General features: G+C 55.7%; 2 protein-coding genes across 2 annotated transcripts in view; one reads left to right on the forward strand and one right to left on the reverse strand.

Annotated features, from left to right (window-relative positions):
* The window catches only part of TMC8 (transmembrane channel-like 8), a 9,807-nt gene extending 5,431 nt beyond the window's left edge, over positions 1–4,376 (reverse strand). Inside the window, exons 1-8 of the mRNA XM_006869658.1 lie at positions 4,292–4,376; positions 3,948–4,128; positions 3,677–3,825; positions 3,244–3,393; positions 2,974–3,056; positions 2,136–2,272; positions 1,731–1,878; positions 408–578 (exon numbers count right to left, since the gene is read on the reverse strand). Of these exons, the coding sequence (XP_006869720.1) occupies positions 408–578; positions 1,731–1,878; positions 2,136–2,272; positions 2,974–3,056; positions 3,244–3,393; positions 3,677–3,825; positions 3,948–4,128; positions 4,292–4,376 (1,104 nt within the window). The remainder of the gene's footprint in view (positions 1–407; positions 579–1,730; positions 1,879–2,135; positions 2,273–2,973; positions 3,057–3,243; positions 3,394–3,676; positions 3,826–3,947; positions 4,129–4,291) is intronic.
* A 3,937-nt stretch (positions 4,377–8,313) lies between these two features.
* Positions 8,314–18,141, forward strand: part of TMC6 (transmembrane channel-like 6) — a 16,910-nt gene continuing 7,082 nt past the window's right edge. Inside the window, exons 1-13 of the mRNA XM_006869659.1 lie at positions 8,314–8,357; positions 8,451–8,578; positions 8,721–8,816; positions 9,069–9,227; positions 9,876–9,981; positions 10,082–10,178; positions 10,452–10,709; positions 11,009–11,199; positions 11,980–12,124; positions 14,173–14,328; positions 14,727–14,875; positions 14,955–15,036; positions 15,346–15,443. Of these exons, the coding sequence (XP_006869721.1) occupies positions 8,314–8,357; positions 8,451–8,578; positions 8,721–8,816; positions 9,069–9,227; positions 9,876–9,981; positions 10,082–10,178; positions 10,452–10,709; positions 11,009–11,199; positions 11,980–12,124; positions 14,173–14,328; positions 14,727–14,875; positions 14,955–15,036; positions 15,346–15,443 (1,709 nt within the window). The remainder of the gene's footprint in view (positions 8,358–8,450; positions 8,579–8,720; positions 8,817–9,068; positions 9,228–9,875; positions 9,982–10,081; positions 10,179–10,451; positions 10,710–11,008; positions 11,200–11,979; positions 12,125–14,172; positions 14,329–14,726; positions 14,876–14,954; positions 15,037–15,345; positions 15,444–18,141) is intronic.

Here is an 18,141-nt window from a genome sequence, read left to right on the forward strand (position 1 = left end):
GTGTGTGAAGGAGCGTGTGCTGAGTGAGTGTGGATGTGATGAGGTCCGTGTGTGAAGGAGCGTGTGCTGAGTGTGAATGTAATGAGGTACGTGTGTGATGGAGCGTGTGCTGAGTGAGTGTGGATGTAATGAGGTCCGTGTGTGAAGGAGCGTGTGCTGAGTGAGTGTGGATGTAATGAGGTACATGTGTGAATGAGCGTGTGCTGAGTGAGTGTGGATGTAATGAGGTACGTGTGTGACGGAGCGTGTGCTGAGTGAGTGTGGATGGTGATGCAGTTGCCATAGTCCCAGTGTCAATCTGTGCTCCGGAACCTGATCACGACCTCAGCTCTGTAAACGGGGACAGCCAGCTCTCCACAGTGTGGCTCTGTTCTATTTTACCATGTGAACGAGTCAGTGGACTATACCTCCTTGTTGTCCTGTGAGTACTTAGTGGCCCAGAAGATGGCGCTGATGGCCCCCATCACCAGGAGCCCAATGAGCAGGTTGACCCGCAGGTAGGTGAGCAAGTGGCAGGCTCTTTGGGCCCGGGTCTGCTGCTGCACCTGCTGGAAGCGGCGTTCCTCCTCCAGCTCCACCTGTTGTGTGGGAAGGGCAGAGGGGGTGAGGTGTGGGCCTGGCAGGGGATGGAGCTGCTGGTGTGGGTGGGAGACAGGCTGTCAGGGTCTCAGACAAGGTTGGGGTGGCCACGCAGGAACGGGCCGAGGAGTGGTGGCTGGATTGTCTAGACCCTCCACCTTACACAGATGGGCGGGCAAAAGTCTCCTGTAGCTGCTCAAACATTCTGTGACACACTCATCCACATTCACGGACACTCACCCACTCCCCATACAGCTCCCCGCTCATTCACACTCATTTACACTGACCCCTACAGCCACACGCTCGTTCACACCCACCCCCAAACAACCACACGCTCGTTCACACTCATTCACACTCACATACCCACACTCATTCATACCCACTCATTCACACTGACCCCCTACAGCCACACTCCTACACTCACCCACACAGCCACACACTCATTCACACTCACATACCCACACTCATTCATTCACACTCATTCACACTGACCCCTACAGCCACACACCTACACTTACCCATACACCCACACGCTCGTTCACACACATTCACACTCACATACCCACATGCATTCATTCACACTGACTCCTACAGCCACACACTTGTTCACACTCATTCACACTCACCCATACAGCCACATGCTCGTTCACACACACACACGCATGGCAAACACCCATTCACACTCACACCCACCCATATTCAGTGACACACACACACTCACTCCTTCACACATACATGCTCACACTCATAGGCACATGCACAATCATTCACACTCATTTACACCCACGCACATTTATGAGGGGGCTTCAAAAAGTTTGTGGAAAAATGTAATGAAAAGACAACGGATTTTTTACATGAAAAATTTGAAGCCCCCTTGTATACAATGTCTGACACACACAATCATTCACATTCCTATACATTCACATTCTCACATACGGCCACCAGCATGCACAATCACACACTGTTGTGTACAGTCACGCACTAACCCATACCCACTCAGGCACTCACATACAGGCACAAACAGGCACTCTCATGCTCACGCACTTTCCACACACGCACACACTCACACCCATTCCTATGCACACACTCGTTCTCACGTAGCCACACTCTTGCTCGCTCGCTTGCTCTCACACAATCACCCTAATGCACACCTTGAACTCATTGCAGATTGCTAGCTTCTTGATGGTGGCAGCTACTCGCACATGGATGCAGAAGTCCCAAGAGGAGAAGATCTTGGCGCTGAGCAGCGTCCTGTGCTCTCGACCCAGGAACGGCTTCTGCGGCAGCCCCTTCACCATCCTGGAGGGGAGGGGAGGGCACCCCCATCTCCAGTCTCAGCCTTGGTCCTGTGCTGGGAGGGGAAGGGCCCCAGCAGCACACTTGGCCTGGGTGAGGTGGTTTCTGCTTCTGAAGTCTACAGGTGGGGACACAGCATTCAGACCCCAGAGCTCCTGATGAACAGGGCTGGGGCCTAGTTGGTTTCCTGCTAACTAGGGAGGGGTGACCAGGGAAGACAGAGGCCCCTGAAGAGGTGGTGGCCCGGGCTGTGCCCTCACCGCTGCAGTGTCCCACAGAAGCAGAGGAGCAGGCAGGCCAGTGGGCTGAGCAGGTAGGCCAAGCGGATGCTGTAGGTGGAGCTGCTCTCCGGCCTCGCCCGGTATGCGCCATAGAAGAGATAGGTGTTGTTGAAGGCCTGGGGACATCAGGGATCCCAGCTGGCTCTGAGCTCACGAACTCACAGTAACCCAGCAGCTAGGCAGTACGGGTACCCCTAAGGTCACACAGGAATTCTGCGGTGGCTCTGTGGGATAATGACTGGACGCCAAGATTGGCGGTTCAAATTCACCAGCCGCTCCTTGGAAGCCGTATACAGGGTTGCTAGGAGTTGGAACCAGCTCGAAGGCACTTAACAACAAGGTCACACAGCTTTGAGAGATGGGGTCAGGACTCACACCCCTGAGCCCACACACATAGTCATACTACAGCTTCCAGATACATTCTCCTTCTTGTCCCTTGTGACCCCTACCCCAGTTGGGCTCTGAAAGTCATCGGACAAGTGTCCATTCACCTGTGGAGTGAGCTCTGCAGGATGGTCTCACTTGTCCCTGACCCTCCTGCTGGCTTGGCCCACTTGTTGTGGTTAAGGGCCTCCCACTTGGTTCCGACTCATAGCAACCCTGTATAGGGTTTCTGAGGAGTGGATTTGAACCACCACCCGTGTAGTTAGCTTGTGGTCAGCAGTCCAGTGCTTATCTTACAGCATCACAATAGGTCTGGCCTACTAGGAACTGAGATATCCTCACAGGGGTGGGGTGCTTTTGATTGGGATCCCCTGAAGCTGGTTCCTCTTGTCCCCTAGCCCCCAGGGCCATGACCAGGGCAAACCCTACTCACCCTGCCAGTTAAGACATTCCAAAGTTGATTTTGGAACGTCTGAGGGTCAGTCTGGCCTTGGCCATCACTGGGGCACTGGAGGGCTGTCAAGGGAGGAGAGGGGGACATAGAGAGGGGTTTCCAAGGCCTAGGTGAGGCTTTGCCTCTTGCTAACGCAATAAACCCCCAACCACAGGAGGCCTGAGGGAAGCCCCAAATTCATGTCAGGAGATATGTGTGTAATGTGGCTCTGGGCTGTCCCAGTTCTGAGCCCTGGACCCAGGCACTCACTCAGGTTGAGGGTGGGCCCTGGGTCGGGGGAGCCGAGCCAGACCAGGGGCAGCAGTACGAAGCTGGCTGTCAGCAGGAACGTCAGCAGGTTGAGCAGCAGTAGGAAGCGCAGGAAGGTGAAGTAGGACTGGATGCCAGTGCCAAAGAGGCCTATGGGAGGACAGTCGTGTGGCCAAGGGGTCAGGCTGACCAACCTAAGGGGTTCGTGACCAGAGGCCAAGGTTGATTGGCCTTGGCCGGGATGGCCTGTCGAACAGTACCACGACAACCACCAGGGGCCACTGTCGTCCATACATTCATCTATCCAGGTTTGCAAGTGGGGCGTGATTGGCTGGATTTGAGGGAGGGCGGGGTCAATAGAGAAGACTGGATGGTGCCCTCCTCTGGATTGGACGAAGAGGGGTGGGGGGCGTTGGGAGTGGGCGGGGCCTACCTCCAATCTCATGGAGAGCACCCTCCCAGAGCCGGAAGCAGCCCTTGAACCGCTGGGCTGTCTCGTGGAGCCGTCTTCTCACAGCCCAGTGCTGGCGCCGCCACCGCTCCCAGCATGAGGGCTGCATCCCCTCGGGCTCTCGCATTTGCCTGCCACAGGGTTGATATGCGGGCGTGACCACTGGGGTCCCCATTCTGGGTTTCTCCGCCTGCCAGGTGCTTCCCGCGGGGGAGGATGTCCCCACCCTCGGTCCTCGCGCGCGTGCACCCACCGTATGACACGTTTGTCCGCCATAGAGTAGGGCAGCGTTCGCACCGGAGCCTTGGAGGAGCACAGTCTCTCCATCTCTTGCTCCCACAACTCCTCTGCCCTGGGCTCCCCCGGTTGCACCTCGCCGGGGGGCTGCCCCGACGACGCCACCGACCTCTGCCTTAGCATCTCTGCTCCTAAGCCTGGAGCACCAGGCCGGACTCAAGATCTTGGTCCTGGCATGATCAGAAATGAAGAGAGAATTCTGCTCAGCCCTGGTCCACCTATCAAAACAACATTTTCTCATCTGTGAAATGGGGAGAAAGGTCCAAAAGACAGGGGAAGGTGGGGAAGGAGAGCCGCGACCAGGTGTGGCAGATAAGTAGGGTGGGTCGAAGGCCTGCTCCTCGCCTCCCTCCCAGCTATCTGTGGCTGCAGGTCCCCGCGTCATCCTTATGGGAGACAGTCTCCCTCCATCGATACGCGAATCCTCTCTTGGGGAAGACAGATCAGTTTCAAACCCCACGCTCTGGGGTGGGCCATCTAGAGCGCCTGTCTGGGCTCTGACTGCGGGGAACCCCTTCAGTTGTTCACCTGTGGTTCAGCCCCATAGTCCAGGAGTCCCTCCATGGGGTCTCACTGCAGACCCTCCCCCTGTAGTTAGTTCCTCTTTCCTCAATTCTCTCTCCGCTTCCTACCCCCTTTTTTGTCCCTCATTCCTGCACCCAGCTCACCTGGGCACCAAGGAACCAGGACCAGGGAGGAGGGCTCGCCTCAGATCCGTTCCCACCACACGGGGCAGAGCTGTGAAGGAGCTGGGGTGTGTGGGGTGGGGGGAGCTGTCACATGACAGGAATCCCAGCTCCCCCCAGTTTCCTCCACTCGAAAAAGGCCGAGCCAGCACTTCCTTCAGCTAGTGGGGCGCCCAGCGCAGGTGAAGGGTGATGGCGTCGACGCAGTAGCGGTGCCTCTGCGCGCTGCCGGGGGTTCAGGCGGATGCGCCTGAGTCGGTCCCGGGGCCGAATGTGCCCCCTCGGGCAGCTGTGCACCCAGCTGTGCACCGGGGCGGAGTTGTAAGCCCCAACTGGGGGGCTGAGGCTAGCGTGCCCCCCTCGGCCCGCCCTCTTCCGGCGGGGGTGGGGTGTGACCCCGGGGAAATGGGCCGGGAGTGGAGGAGTGCAGAGCTGACCGGGGTGACTAAGGGCCTCTCCCGTGGGCCTTGACCCAGGAGAGACCATGAGCTCGCAGGACCTGCCCCTTTATCTGTTTGCTGCAGGTCGGCCAGTGAGGGTGGGCCCCCCAACACCGGACGTCCGTACTCCTTATTTCTCAATCTCCAGCCTCCGTCCTGTCAGCTCCTTGCCTCCAGGCTAGTGGTTAAATTCATCTTCCTTCTTGCTCCTTGTTCTCCTCGGGTCCAACGACCTCCCTGCCTCCCATCTCCCCTTCCTAGGTTCGGAGCCTCTCCTCTGTTCCAGGCATGTAGTGGTTTCAGACAGTGGAGCGAGGTTGGGAGTGGGGCCAAGTGCGCCCCCAGGGTTCCACAGCTGGGCCCGGGTCACACAAGTTCACTGGGTGTGCTCTAGGGCAGTGGTGGGTGGGGATCGGGATTGGGCGGGCGGGGTCTGCATTCTGGGCACCCGCACCCGCACGAGACCTCCCCACACTGACAGCTGCAGAAATGCCCCGCCCGCCTCGGCGCCGCCCTCTCGGCTCTGCCGCTGACCCCTTTCCCGGGAGTCACAGGCTGACTTTGGCTCACAAGTTCTTCAGTCCACGAGGGCCTGGGCCTGGGCCTTCGTGAGCCTCGGCTTACTGCTTCTCCCCAGTAAACGGGATGCCCCCTCCCCGGGATCCCCTCCTTTGGGTTTCTTGGGGGCTTTTCCAAAGTCAGGACCCTTGACAGAGCTTCGAGGTGGACCCAGAGTCTCGTCCTGATCTCCGCCTCAGCTTCCCTGTCTGTGAAATGGGATTGTGGTGGCCGCCTTCGCAGTGTGGGAACACTCTTGTCACTCCTTCCCCCTTTCCGCCTTTGCTCCCCAACCTAGCACACAGGAAGTTCACTGAATGTCTTCAGACAAACAGCAGAAACCACGCCCCGACAGGGGAGGGAGGAGAGAACCCCGATACTGCCCGGCAGAGATCCCTGGGGAGCAAACAGTGACCCCCCCCCCATCCCGCACTGTGTGATCGAGTTTTCATCTTTTACGTTGACGACCATCCTGAAGCGTGTAGGTCTGGAATTGTTGTAACTTTGGAACTTGGAGAGCCCAGGCCGGAATAGACTCAGACACTTGGTAGCCTTCGCCCGCCGGGTAGGGTTCGGGGAGGGGTCGGGAAGTTGGCCGGAGGCGACACAGTCAGCAAGTGGCGCCGGGGGAGGAGGGTGCGCCCTGGCTGGAGCTCGGATCACGTGACGCCCGAGGCCCGCCACCACGTGGGCTGCGACCCGGACTCTACCTCCCGCCCCGCGGGGCTGCGTCGGTCACAGGTCTCCCCTAGGACCCTTCGCTATCGTTCCGCCACCTCCCACCAGGCCCAGGGTACAGCCCAGGCCACAGTTCCCAGCGGCCCTTGCGGGGCACAGGTGAGCCGCTCCCAGGTGAGTGGTCAGGAGGGTGTGCCGGGATCCAGGGAAGCCGTAGCCCCGGGACTTGGGGGGCGGCCACCCTTGTCCCGCCCTGCCCCCCGCCCTCCCAACCCCATCTGCTGCCCCTTTGGCGGGGGTGGCTCTTCTCCCTCCGGTTCCCGCCTCCGGGGCCACCGGCGACGGCGGAGTCCTCGGGACTTCCCGAAACTCCATCCAACTCTGGCCGAACGGGCGCCCCTGGACCACAGCTGGGGGGAGGGGGCAGGAGGGTGATGGGAACGCAGTCGCTGAGGCCAGTACCACTAACTGCTGGGGAGACAGGTGGGGTCCCTGAAGTGTCTGCCCCGTGGGCTGGGCTGCGGCTACCCCAGGAAGTAGCTGGGGTGGGGACTTCCTGGAAGGGACCCCACCGTGACCGTCCCCACCTGGCCTAGGGCTCAGGAATGGGGTGCACCGGTGCTTCATAGAGCCAGCCTTTGCCTGGGGGATGGGAGCTGGCGGTGAGTCCCTGCCAGGCTGGAATCCTGGGTGTTCCCTAGTGAGCTTTCAGCTCTGCCCAGCGCCCTGCAGATCCGAACTTGTGGTGAGGGTGGGGCGGTGGGCCCAAGGGCTGACCATGGGGAGGACCCAGCTCTGTCCCTTCTCCAGCGTTTTCCTGCTTGTGGTCAGACTGTCACTTCCGTCTTCCTCTGACCCCCTCCCCTGACTGCTGCTTCCCGGACTTCATCCTCCTGCTGACCCTGGAAGAGAGCTGGCTGTGGATTGTGAGGCCTGGACTCAGACTGGACCACCCATTGAAGGCAAAACCTGGGCACTGTGCCCATAGCTCCAGAGGAACCTGCTGTATCTGGGTACCTGAGCCCCACTGGGGCAGCTTCCTGGGGGTAAAGGTGGGAGGTTCAGGTTGGGGTAGACCAGTCCTGGGCCTATCCTACTGGCAGAGGCCTTTTTGTCCCTACCCCCACTCCGGGTTGGAACAAAGGCAGTCTGTTATGCCCACCCCTCCCCCCACTCTCTGTGATGGAATGTGGAGGGTGATCTCCTGAGAACAAGATGGCCTTGGCAGGCTGGCAGGGGTGCTGGGGACTGTCTGCTGAGTGTGTATGTTGGGAGTGGGGTGGGGGCAGCAGAAGGAACCCGTTCCTCCACCTGGCGTACTACATAGGAGACTCTGGTGTCTATAAGAGGAATTAGTTGGCAATGAAACGATGTACAATAGGATGAATGTAAAACTAATGTTCACCCAAGTAAACTATCACATAATTCACCAGAAAACATTAAAAAAAAAAAAAAAAAGAGGAATACAGTTGAGGTAACACCAATAGGAGAGGCCTCTAGGTGACCTGACGGTCTCCTGCCCTTTCTGGCCAGTTGGGCAGCAACCCCAGGGTCGGGCCCTGGAACCCATAGACTCGCCTCCCCCCTCCCCTTTTCCCAGGAACTGATGACATGGAGGAAACAGATGGAGAACTGCCAAACCCCACACCCTTCCTTCCCGCCTTCCTCTCTCCTCCCTGACTGGGAAGGGGCTCTCTCTTAGTACAGCAGACACTTTGAGAGGAGGGTGGGGCTGATTTGGGGCCACCTACCTGACTGGGTGTTTAGCTGTGGATGGAGGGGGTGGCTCAGGCAGTCTGGGATGGGAGTGGCCGCTCCCTGGTCCCCAGGGAAGCAGCTTCTTGAGTGTGTACCAGGCATCGAGGCCAGCTTTGTAAACCTGCTCCTTCTATCCCCAGATGGATGGACCCTGAGCTGGTCTAGGGCTGCAGACAGCCTGGGCCAGGTGTGGTGTGTACACATGGCGTTCACCCTCCATGTCCCGGAGACCCCAGAGGACTGGGGGTAAGAGCTTTAGGGCTCCCCTGGGGAGGACCACCTGCCTGGCTCAGGGCTGGGTCAGGCCCCCTGAGCTCTGTCTTACGTCTACCACAGCAGCCGGGAGCCCAGCCCCTACGATGAGGACGAAGTCCACCACTCCTTCCATGAGCTCATTCAGGAACAGAGCCAGCGGGTGGCGGCCTCAGAGCCCCAGGTGGAGCTAGAGCTTCAGGACATAGAGCCAGGTACCCAAATCCTGAACCCCAGGGACCATAGGTGAGTCCAAAGGCAGGTGGAAAGGGCATGGATTGGGGCTGTGAGCCCGGGAGCTGAGGTACGATGGCTGGGTCTTCAGGACTCCTTGATAAACCCATCTTGCTGTTATAGATGGTAGCCATCAGGACGTCTTAGGGCAGGGGCATACCCCGGCATACAGCGCGGCCACACTCCGCATCCTGGCCAGCATGCCCAGCCGCACCATTGGTGAGTGGACTCCAGGCCCCAGACTGTGCAGTGAACTTAAAGCCAGACCCCACCTACCCCTACAGCCCAAAAGGCCCTTCTGAGCTCTAAAATTGTCTTCCAGCGTCACCGGGATAAAAATAGACTCTTGGGAACTCAGCAGTTCCTGTGGGCTCCAAAATCCTGGGTCCTAGGGAGGGGCAAGGGGCAGCCCCTTCCTCTAGGAGGAAGATGGGGCCCCTGGCAGGCTGCTCTGACTAGCTGCCCATGCAGGCCGCAGCCGAGGCGCGATCATTTCGCAATACTACAATCGCACGGTGCGGCTGCGGCGTCGGGGCAGCCGATCCTTACACAGCGTTGTGGACCATGCAGCCCGGCCCAGCCTGCGCTCACATGACCTGGAGCTGGACCCTGCGACCCGTGAGGAGGAAGGTCAGTGTGCGGGGGTGCAGCTGGGCTGGCCATCAACAGAACTCCCCTAGTGGTGGGGGGGTGTCTGCCAGGCTGTGGGGATTGTCTTGGTATTGTGGCTCCTATGGCAAAGGGGGGGTGTCTTTTGCACTTCAAAGGGGCACTCCCCCCCAAAATTGCGCTAGGCAATGTTGAGTTCATTCATTCCTAAAGTACAGGTATTCTCTGATGTACCATGGGGTCCCATTCTGACATTGCCGACATAAGTTGGTTTTGACATAGTCAAATAGTTTTTTTTTTAAATGTGAAGTTTTCATTATTGCTTTTTATTATCAGTATCTTTGTAAATCTGATTTGTCTTTGAACATCTGTGAGTGAACATTTGAGAAAGTCAACATCAGCAAGTTTTGCAACATAGTTAATATTACTAGTGATACAATGTATAAACCCCCCCAACAGACAGTCTTTAGTGTGGTTCATAACCTGAATACTTCCTAAATCCGGGACTAGCTGTAAGTCTAGGCTTTGGGGATAGGTCAGGCAGGGGCAGAACCTGTTGTCCACTCTTTGAAGCTCTCAGGTTGGGCCTGGAGCACAGTGGGTGGAGGTAGGGACTGTGGGGCAGGAGGGACACTGCCAGGGACTGACCCAACATCCTGACTCCTGCAGAGAAGCGTGGCCTTCTGGTCAGGGAGCTCCAGGGCCTGACGGTGGCCCAACAAGACCACATGCTCCGAGAGATGCCCCTGAGCCTGGCTGAGAAGCGTTGTTTGCGGTCAGTGTGTGGCCCATGGTGTAGGGGGTGGAAGTTGGGGGGATACAACTGAGCCTCCTGTGGAGTGGGACCAGGTATCAACTATTGCTTCTACCCCCAGACAGGAGAGCCGGACTCCGAGGGGGAAGCTGAGGAGCCAGCAGGACCGGCATGGGGTCTGCTCCTTCTGCAAACAGCTCAAGTATGGCTGCGTTCTGGTAGGCGCCAGGGTTCTGGGCTGGACAGCTTCCGGTTGGGGCAGGATGAGACCAGCAGTGGGTGGGGCTGGGGCCCTGTTATCTGCTCCTGTCCCTGTCCTGGGACCTTCAGCAACTCATGAACATTTACTGCTCCTCTTGCCCCCCTTCCACGGGGCCCTCACCTGGGGTTTCCTCTCCTGGGTCTGTCTGCCTGGGACTGGCTCACCTCTTTGGTGTCCTCTGTGGGGGACCGTTCCTCAGGACCCTCTTTGTCATCCACTCTCCCCACAGACCTTGCACAATCTGGGGCTGGGGCTGCTCTCAAGCCTGCACGCCCTGACGCCCTGGCACTACGCCCTGAAGCGGATTGGGGGCCAGTTCGGCTCCAGTGTGCTCTCCTACTTCCTCTTCCTCAAGACCCTGCTGGCCTTCAATGCCCTCCTGCTGCTGCCCCTGCTGGCCTTCATTGTGGGCGTACAGGCTGCCTTCCCGCCCACCTCGCCTTCCCCCACCCCCACCTTCACCGGACTGGAGCTCCTCATAGGTGGGGTGAGTGCCCCCCCATCACCCACTCCATGCTGTGAATTCAGCTTTGCCTCCCGCCCCACCAGGGTACTTGATGTCCTCCCTTCTTGCCCTGTTTCACTGAGGCCAGGAAGCCCAGGACGAGGCCCTCTGCCCATCTCTGTCTTCTCCTCACTGCCCGCTCCTGCCCTTCCTTTGCTCTGCTGTTTGCATCACCCGCTCCCCATGGGGCACTTCCCCCTGCCTTGTGCAGCCTGAGGGTGGGGTAGGGCAGGGGCAGGTGGGGTGGTGGGGTCCTTGACCTGCCAGCCTCCTCTCTGCAGGGCTCCTTCACCCACACTGTCATGTACTATGGCTACTACAGTAACACCACGGTGAACCAGCAGTGTGCTCTCCCGGGAGATGGCAGTCACTGCATTTCTGGGGCAGGTGGCCTGCCCTACAACATGCCCCTGGCCTACCTCTTCACCATGGGCATGGCCTTCTTTATCACCTGCATCACCCTAGTTTACAGGTAACAGCCCTCTGCCGTATGACCTTGGCTCTCAACTCCACCATCCATCCATCTACACCATCCATTGATCCATCGGTCCATCTATCAGTTCATTTGTTCATCCATGTAACTACCCATCCATCTGCCTGTTCATCCATCCACCCATCCATCCATCCATCCAGATATCTATTCATCCTTCTATTTATCTATCATCCATCAACCCATCGATCCATCCATTTATCCATCCTTCCATTTGTTTCTCCACCCATCCATTCATCCGTCTATGTCCATCCATCCCTGTACTCAACTGAGGGCAGGAAGGTAAATTAGCACGGTACCAGTCCTCGAGTTGTCTAGGGGAGAAGATCGACCAATGAACAGACTAGGGGCATCCAGGAGCCCCAGAAGTGTTGACTAGGTGTTGAGAATATAGAAGTTAAAGATGAGTGGGCAGGAAAGAAGGGAGGGAGGGTATTGGGCAATGGAGAGACAGTGGGAAGGCCCTGTAGTGGGAAGGCCAGCAACTTTCATATCCACTGTCTGGGTCAGTGTGTTAGAATACTGAGTCCTCTCCTAGCATCATGTAGTGAGGAGTCTCAAATCAACCAGGCAGTTCTAGAGAACCATGTTGGCGGTCCACACCGCAGTGCTGAGTGCCCTGGGCTGGAGGTGGTGCTGGGGGCTACTGGAGGCTGATATTGTGTTGGGAAGGCTCCCTAGTATGAGAGGTGGGGCTCTGCTCTAGGAATTGTCTTTGCTGCCTGGCCCCATGCTCACCCCTCCACCTGCTATTTCCCCCAGCATGTCCCATTCTTTTGGGGAGAGCTACCGGGTGGGCAGCACCTCAGGCATCCATGCCATCACTATCTTCTGTTCCTGGGACTATAAGGTGACTCAGAAGTGGGCCTCCCGCCTCCAGCAGGACAACCTTCGGACCCAGCTGAAGGTGAGCAGCCCAGAGACCTGGATTCAATTGTTCCTCATCCCAGAACACAACCCCCCACAGCCGGACCTACTTAGGATCAGCAATCCAGAACTGAGCTCAGAGGAGGAAGCTTGGTGTTCGTGGGCAGGACACAGGGCTGGGGGTCTGTGTTGATCCCACCTAAAAGCGACAGGTCAGGGCTTCCTGCTGCTGGAGAAAATGCATCCACACTGGGGACCATCCTGAGTGTAGTGACCACAGAGCTGCAGGAGCCCAGGCATCAGAAGCCCCCTGGGGCCCTGGTCAGAGTGCCTGTCCTTCATTCCCCTGAGAGTTCATCATGTCCATCCCCAGCAGAAAGGGGGTCCAGGGGACCAGCAAGCATCAGCTCCCTGATTCTCACAAGAACCCTGAATCACACTTGCTCAGGGTCCCCGGCCTACAAGGAGGCAGAGCTGGCCCTCATGCTGTGTTCTCTGGGACTCCTGGGATTCTGTACTATGGGAACGGCCTCAGAGGAAGCTCCCGGGGTGGATGCTGTTCCTGCCTCAGGGGTCCTGGTGGTTTAGGGCTCCCCTCATAGACAGGGAAGGGACAGGCTCGGGAAGGTCCCCCTGAGGTGGCTGCAGAGGAAGGATTGGAACTAGGAGTGGCTGCCAAGTGTGCCTGGGGTAGGGAGGCCAGGGGCCTTCATGCCTAGCATTAGGGCTGACCTGTGTTTTGTATTTGTGTGTGTTCAATGCATGTGCCCCACGTGTGTCCCTGTGTATCTTTCCCATGTGTGTGTCCGCTATGTGTGTTCTGAGTGCGTAAGTCCTGTATATATTCCTATGACTGTGTCCCTACGCCTGGATCCTGTGTGTGTGTCCTCATGCATGTATCCTGTGTGTCTTGGCATGTGTGTGTCCCCATGTCTGTGTAAGTCCTGTGTATGTTCCCATAACTGTATCCCTATGCCTGTATCCTGTGTGTGTGTCCTCATGTATATGTCCTGTGTGTGGGTCTTGGTGTGTGTGTTCCATGTGTGTCTAGTGTGTGTGCATGTGAGCCTCATAGATGTATCCCATGCTTCTGTGTGTCCTTTTGCATGTGTCTCTGTGTGTGTGTGTCCTCATGTGTGTGTGACATGTGGGTATTCCTGTGTATGTGTCCCCATGGGTGTGTCTCCATGTGTGTATCTTCATGTGTGTCTCCCATGTGGATGTTCCTAAGTGTGTTCCCATGTGCATATGTCCCGGTGCGTGTGTCCTGTATATACATCTCCATGTGCGTACTACATGCAGATATTCCTGTGCATGTGTCCCTATATGTGTATCTCGTGTGTGTTCCCATGCATGTGTTACCATGTATCTCCCATGTGTGTTCCAGGGGGTGTTTCTGTGCTTTTGTCCCTGGGTCCCCCCCATGCATGTGTCTTCATGTGTGCATCTCCCATGTGTGTCCCATGGATGCAACCTTGTACATGTGTCCCCATGCACATGTCCATGTTTCCATGTGTGTTGTGTGTATGTGTTTACATGCGTCTCGTGTGCCCCATGTGTGTATTTCCTATTTGTGTCCCATGGGGGTGTGTCTGTGCATGCATCCCCGTGTGCCTGTCCCGTGTGTGCCCATGTATCTCCTGTGTGTACCCCATGTGTCCCTATACATGATCTCCCATGTGTGTCCCTTGTGTGTGTTCCCGTGCATGTATCTATGCCTGTATCTCCTGTGTATCCCTGTGTGTATCTCCCGTGTGTGTCCCCATGCGTATATTTCTTGTATGTCCCATGTGCATGTCCCCATGTATCCTATGTGTCCCTGAACATGTATCTCCTGTGTGTCCCTGTAAACGTCTCCATGCATGTATCTCCTGTGTGTCCCTGTGCATGTATCTCCTGCGTGTCCCATGTGTGTGTCCCTGTGCATGTCCCCATGTATGTATCTCCCATTTGTGTCCCTGTGTGTATCTCCCGTTTGTCCCTGTGCATGTATCTGCCGTGTGTCCCATGTGTGTGTCCCCAGGCATTGTCCTATGCATGTGTCCCCATGTGTCTGTACCCTGTAGTGATGACATTTGTCCTCTCTAGGAGCTGCTGGCTGAGTGGCAGCTGCGGCAGGGTCCCTGGAACTTGTGTGGGCGGCTGCGGCGGGTGGCTGTGCTGGGCTTGGTGTGGCTGCTCTGTCTGGGCATCACGCTGGGCTGCGCTGTGGCAGTCTACACTTTCTCAGAGTTTTTGATCCAGGTGGGTCCTAGGGTCCTGGGAGGGAGGCTAGAGGTGGGAAAAGGATGATGGGTGGGCACTCTCTGCATATCCCAGGCCTCCAATTGGACTCCCTGTGGTGGGTGGGCAGGCCCATGGGAGACTGGACACTCCATTGGACCCAGTCCCCAGTGGCCTTGGCTGTCTAAGACCCTCACCCAGGACCTGGAGGCCCCCCCCCCCTTGTAGGCCCCTTTCCTGGTCTTTTTGATTTCTCTTTTTTCTGACACCTGTGTTCTAACCCCACCCCCACCCAACTTCCTGTCTGGTTTAAATCTGAAGCCTGGGGGCTGTATCTTTGGGGAGGGGTTGGAGGGGGTGCTGCATTCCTCCTTCTGCTAGACCCCGTGTCTCCTCTGGCCCCCTCCCCGCCCTGGTAGAGCCCTGTGGCCACTGGTCAGGTGGGACTGCTTGTCCTTCCCCTCATGGTGAGTGTCACCAACTTGGTGGCCCCCTACCTGTACCGGATGTTGGCCGCCCTGGAGCAGCATGAGTCCCCTGTATTGGAGGTGTACGTGGCCATCTGCAGGTGTGTGTGGGTGGCCTTCTGGGGGGCTCCTCTGCCTCCCATCCCCCCTCCCTCAGCCTCCACATCCTGCCTCCCACAGGAACCTCATTCTCAAGGTGATCACCCTGGGCATCTTATGCTATCACTGGCTGGGTCGCAGGGTGGACATTCTGAAGGACCAGGTGAGGGGGTCATGGGACGGTGAGAGGGCTATGGGGTGGGCTTCCTGAAGGGCCAGGTGAGGGGGCTAAGAGATCAGGAAATGGGGAATTGCTGCCTGACCCCCACATGGGCCTCCTGGTTGCTGAGGTGGCAGAAGAAGGGGCCTCACCTGGCCATCTGAGATTATGGACATGGTCCAGAAGGACGATTGAGGCCCCCTGGTAATCCTGGCATCGAGGCAGCGGGGTGTAGCAGGGGAGTCTATGTGCGGGGATTGCAGATCCAGGTGGGTGATGTGACCGGAGCTCAGGATCTGTCTGTCCTTTCAGTGCTGGGAGGACTTTGTGGGCCAGGAGCTGTACCGTTTCATGGTGATGGATTTCTTCTTCACACTTGTGGACACGCTTTTTGGGGAGCTGGTGTGGAGGTAAGGGGCCAGAGTGGAGGCCAGGGGCTGAAGTGGAGGTAGGCAGCCAGTGTGGAGGCGTGGGGCCGGAGCTTGGGAGGGCTGGGCCCTGAGAACACAATACTCCTGAAGGCTGCGACCTCACCGTCACCCTTTGGGCAGGGCTTAGGAAGGTGACAAGCATCATTGGGAAGATCTCAGCCTTGGGGAAAGCAGGACCCCAGCAGGAGCCCTCCCAATTAGGGTCCCACATCTCCATCCTCGACAGTTGTTTTGTGCAGGATACTTCAATGAGAAAAACGCTCGCAAGACGGGATGTAACACATTTGTAGACTTGAAAGGAAAATCAGTTTCACAATGATGTGTGTGTGTGTTATAATCTCATTTACATTTTTTCCTTAAATATATGTATTTTTAATTGTGGTAAACCCTATGGAACAAAACATTTTCCATTCTGTCATTTTTATGCGTTACCACTATAATCTTACTTTTGTTCAAAGAAGAAAAAAGGTCAGCAGAGAGAACGTGGGGGGACCATTTTCAAAATGCTCTGGCTGGTTTCCCTGGGGGGCCACGGCTTCAGGCACTTTTTATTTCCTGCTTTTTGTGTTTCTGTATTTTCTTTGAGAACATATGAATTTAGCAATAATGATAGACTTTATTTTTTACATCAGTTTTTAAGCTTCAGGAAAACAGAATTGAAAGGACAGCATCCTCTCCCCTCTGCTCAGTTCTATGAGCTCCTGCCATTCCTCGCTTCCTTTGCTGCAGCGGATACCCCCGTATCTACACAGCTTGATTTATGAACCGCAATCCAAGCACTGAAATATGCTTTGTGCATTTTAGACATGTGTGTGTGTGTGTGTTTTGGAGTCCTGGTGTGGTGCTGTAGGATAAGCACCGGGCTGCTAACTGCAAGGTCGGCAGTTCAAACCCACCAGCCACTCCTTGGAAACCCTATGCAAGGTTGCTATGAATAGAAATCTCTAAGGCACTTAAAAACAGTATTTTTAGAGAAGTGTATGTACAAGGTGTACATGTTTTAGATTTGGGTGTGTACAGGTGAATGTTTTATTTTAAAATGTTTATTGTGAATTATGTGATAGTTTACATGGGAGAACATTCGTTTTACATTCATCCTATTTTATATCGTTTCATTGCCATGGTTACAATCCCCTCCATGCATCATCAACCAACCCAAGGGTATATCCTGCAAATCTGCCCCCGGTCGTCTGCACACAGCCCCTCTCCCTCTCTGGGTCTAAAGTCCCCAGCTGTTCCATCTCTCCACGTCACCATCTCTGCCTCCATCTCTGGCATCACTGCTTCTCTGGGTAGGGTCCCGCTCTCCGCTCTTCTCCCTTCATGGTCCCAGGGACGTCCGCTCCTAGACTGTAAAATTAATCACTCCCCTTCTTGCTACAAACATCTACCTTTACATTTCCAACCCTCACAGTCAGTTCTGATCACAATTATTCACAACTGTATCACAAGAGACCCATCTGCATTTCCTTTCATCAGCCCCGCCTAGACAGATTGGATACTACTCAGTGGAGATTCTACCTTCCTCTGTGCCCTCTGGATCTAGGTTCCCTCTTGAAAGCTTGTAAGCCAGTCACTTCTTGCCTTTGTAGTCCTCCCTTCCCCCCCATTTTGGGTAGCCAATGTCCAAGTTGCCCATCCCTGTCTACCCTGTGTATCAAGGGGGTGGGAATGATCCTTGCTGTAAAGATTTGTTCCCTCTTTTGAGCTACTGCATCCATAGGTGTAGGTCAAATTCGTCAAATTGTGTCAGATTACTCTTTTTTTCCTCTTCTTTCTTCTGGTTGAGCTCTAATCATCTAGTCGTTGAAGCCAGGTCAAGTGGGTATTATCTCGTTGAAGCCAGGTCAAGTGGGTATTATCTGTAAGTGTGGGTGTTCTTGTGCATATCCCCTCTCTTCTTATCAGCTGGACGCTTCACTCTCCACTCTAATCCTCTGTGGTTATGTCACTGACTCTGGGCCCAAGAATCCCCAGGTCTTGCCACACTGCTGGCCAACCAGGTCTCCACCTGGGTTCACAGGAGTCTATTGAACATTATAGGGCTTAGCTCGCAGCTTCATTGCTGTTTTTTCCACACTTCCCCTTATCGGTGATGAACGTGATCACCAATCAGACTGTGTATTCCCACTGAGTATTAGTCTTGGAAGGGGGTTTACTCTGAGGGGACCCGACCACTTGCCTTGATGTCTCCTGGGTGAGCAACTTACTTGTTGTAGTAATCGGTCGGTCTGCCTATATTGTTTTGTATTTTTCCTGTCAGTATTTCTTTCAAGAAGTATCTTCTGTTCTTCTAGCCACTCCAGGCTGGTCTTTCAAGAGGAAATTTCCCACTTCTGAAGATTCTGGATGCTGTTCAGGATTCCACCTATAGTCTTATGTATTGCAGAGGCTCCGCAGGAAGCCTCCTTCACTGGGCACGTTGTAGCCCCATTTTAGGTGTTCTAATCAGTTATAGGCAGAAGATGAACTTACAAGTTTTCTATGGTGATATTTCTGGCTATTCCTTTCTCTCCCCCTCAAGTGTCTATTTAAAAATGTAATTGCAAGGAAAACCAAGATTCAAAAGACAGCCAAGCATCTTAACATTATTCCCCCCTTTTCCCCATTCCAACCATGTCTCAATCCCTGTATCCCAGAGCCCTGTTGTTCCAAGGTTGTGCATACATCATTATTT

Source organism: Chrysochloris asiatica, unplaced genomic scaffold, assembly GCF_000296735.1.
Source record: "Chrysochloris asiatica unplaced genomic scaffold, ChrAsi1.0 scaffold00132, whole genome shotgun sequence".
In the NCBI taxonomy this organism is placed as follows: domain Eukaryota; kingdom Metazoa; phylum Chordata; class Mammalia; order Afrosoricida; family Chrysochloridae; genus Chrysochloris; species Chrysochloris asiatica.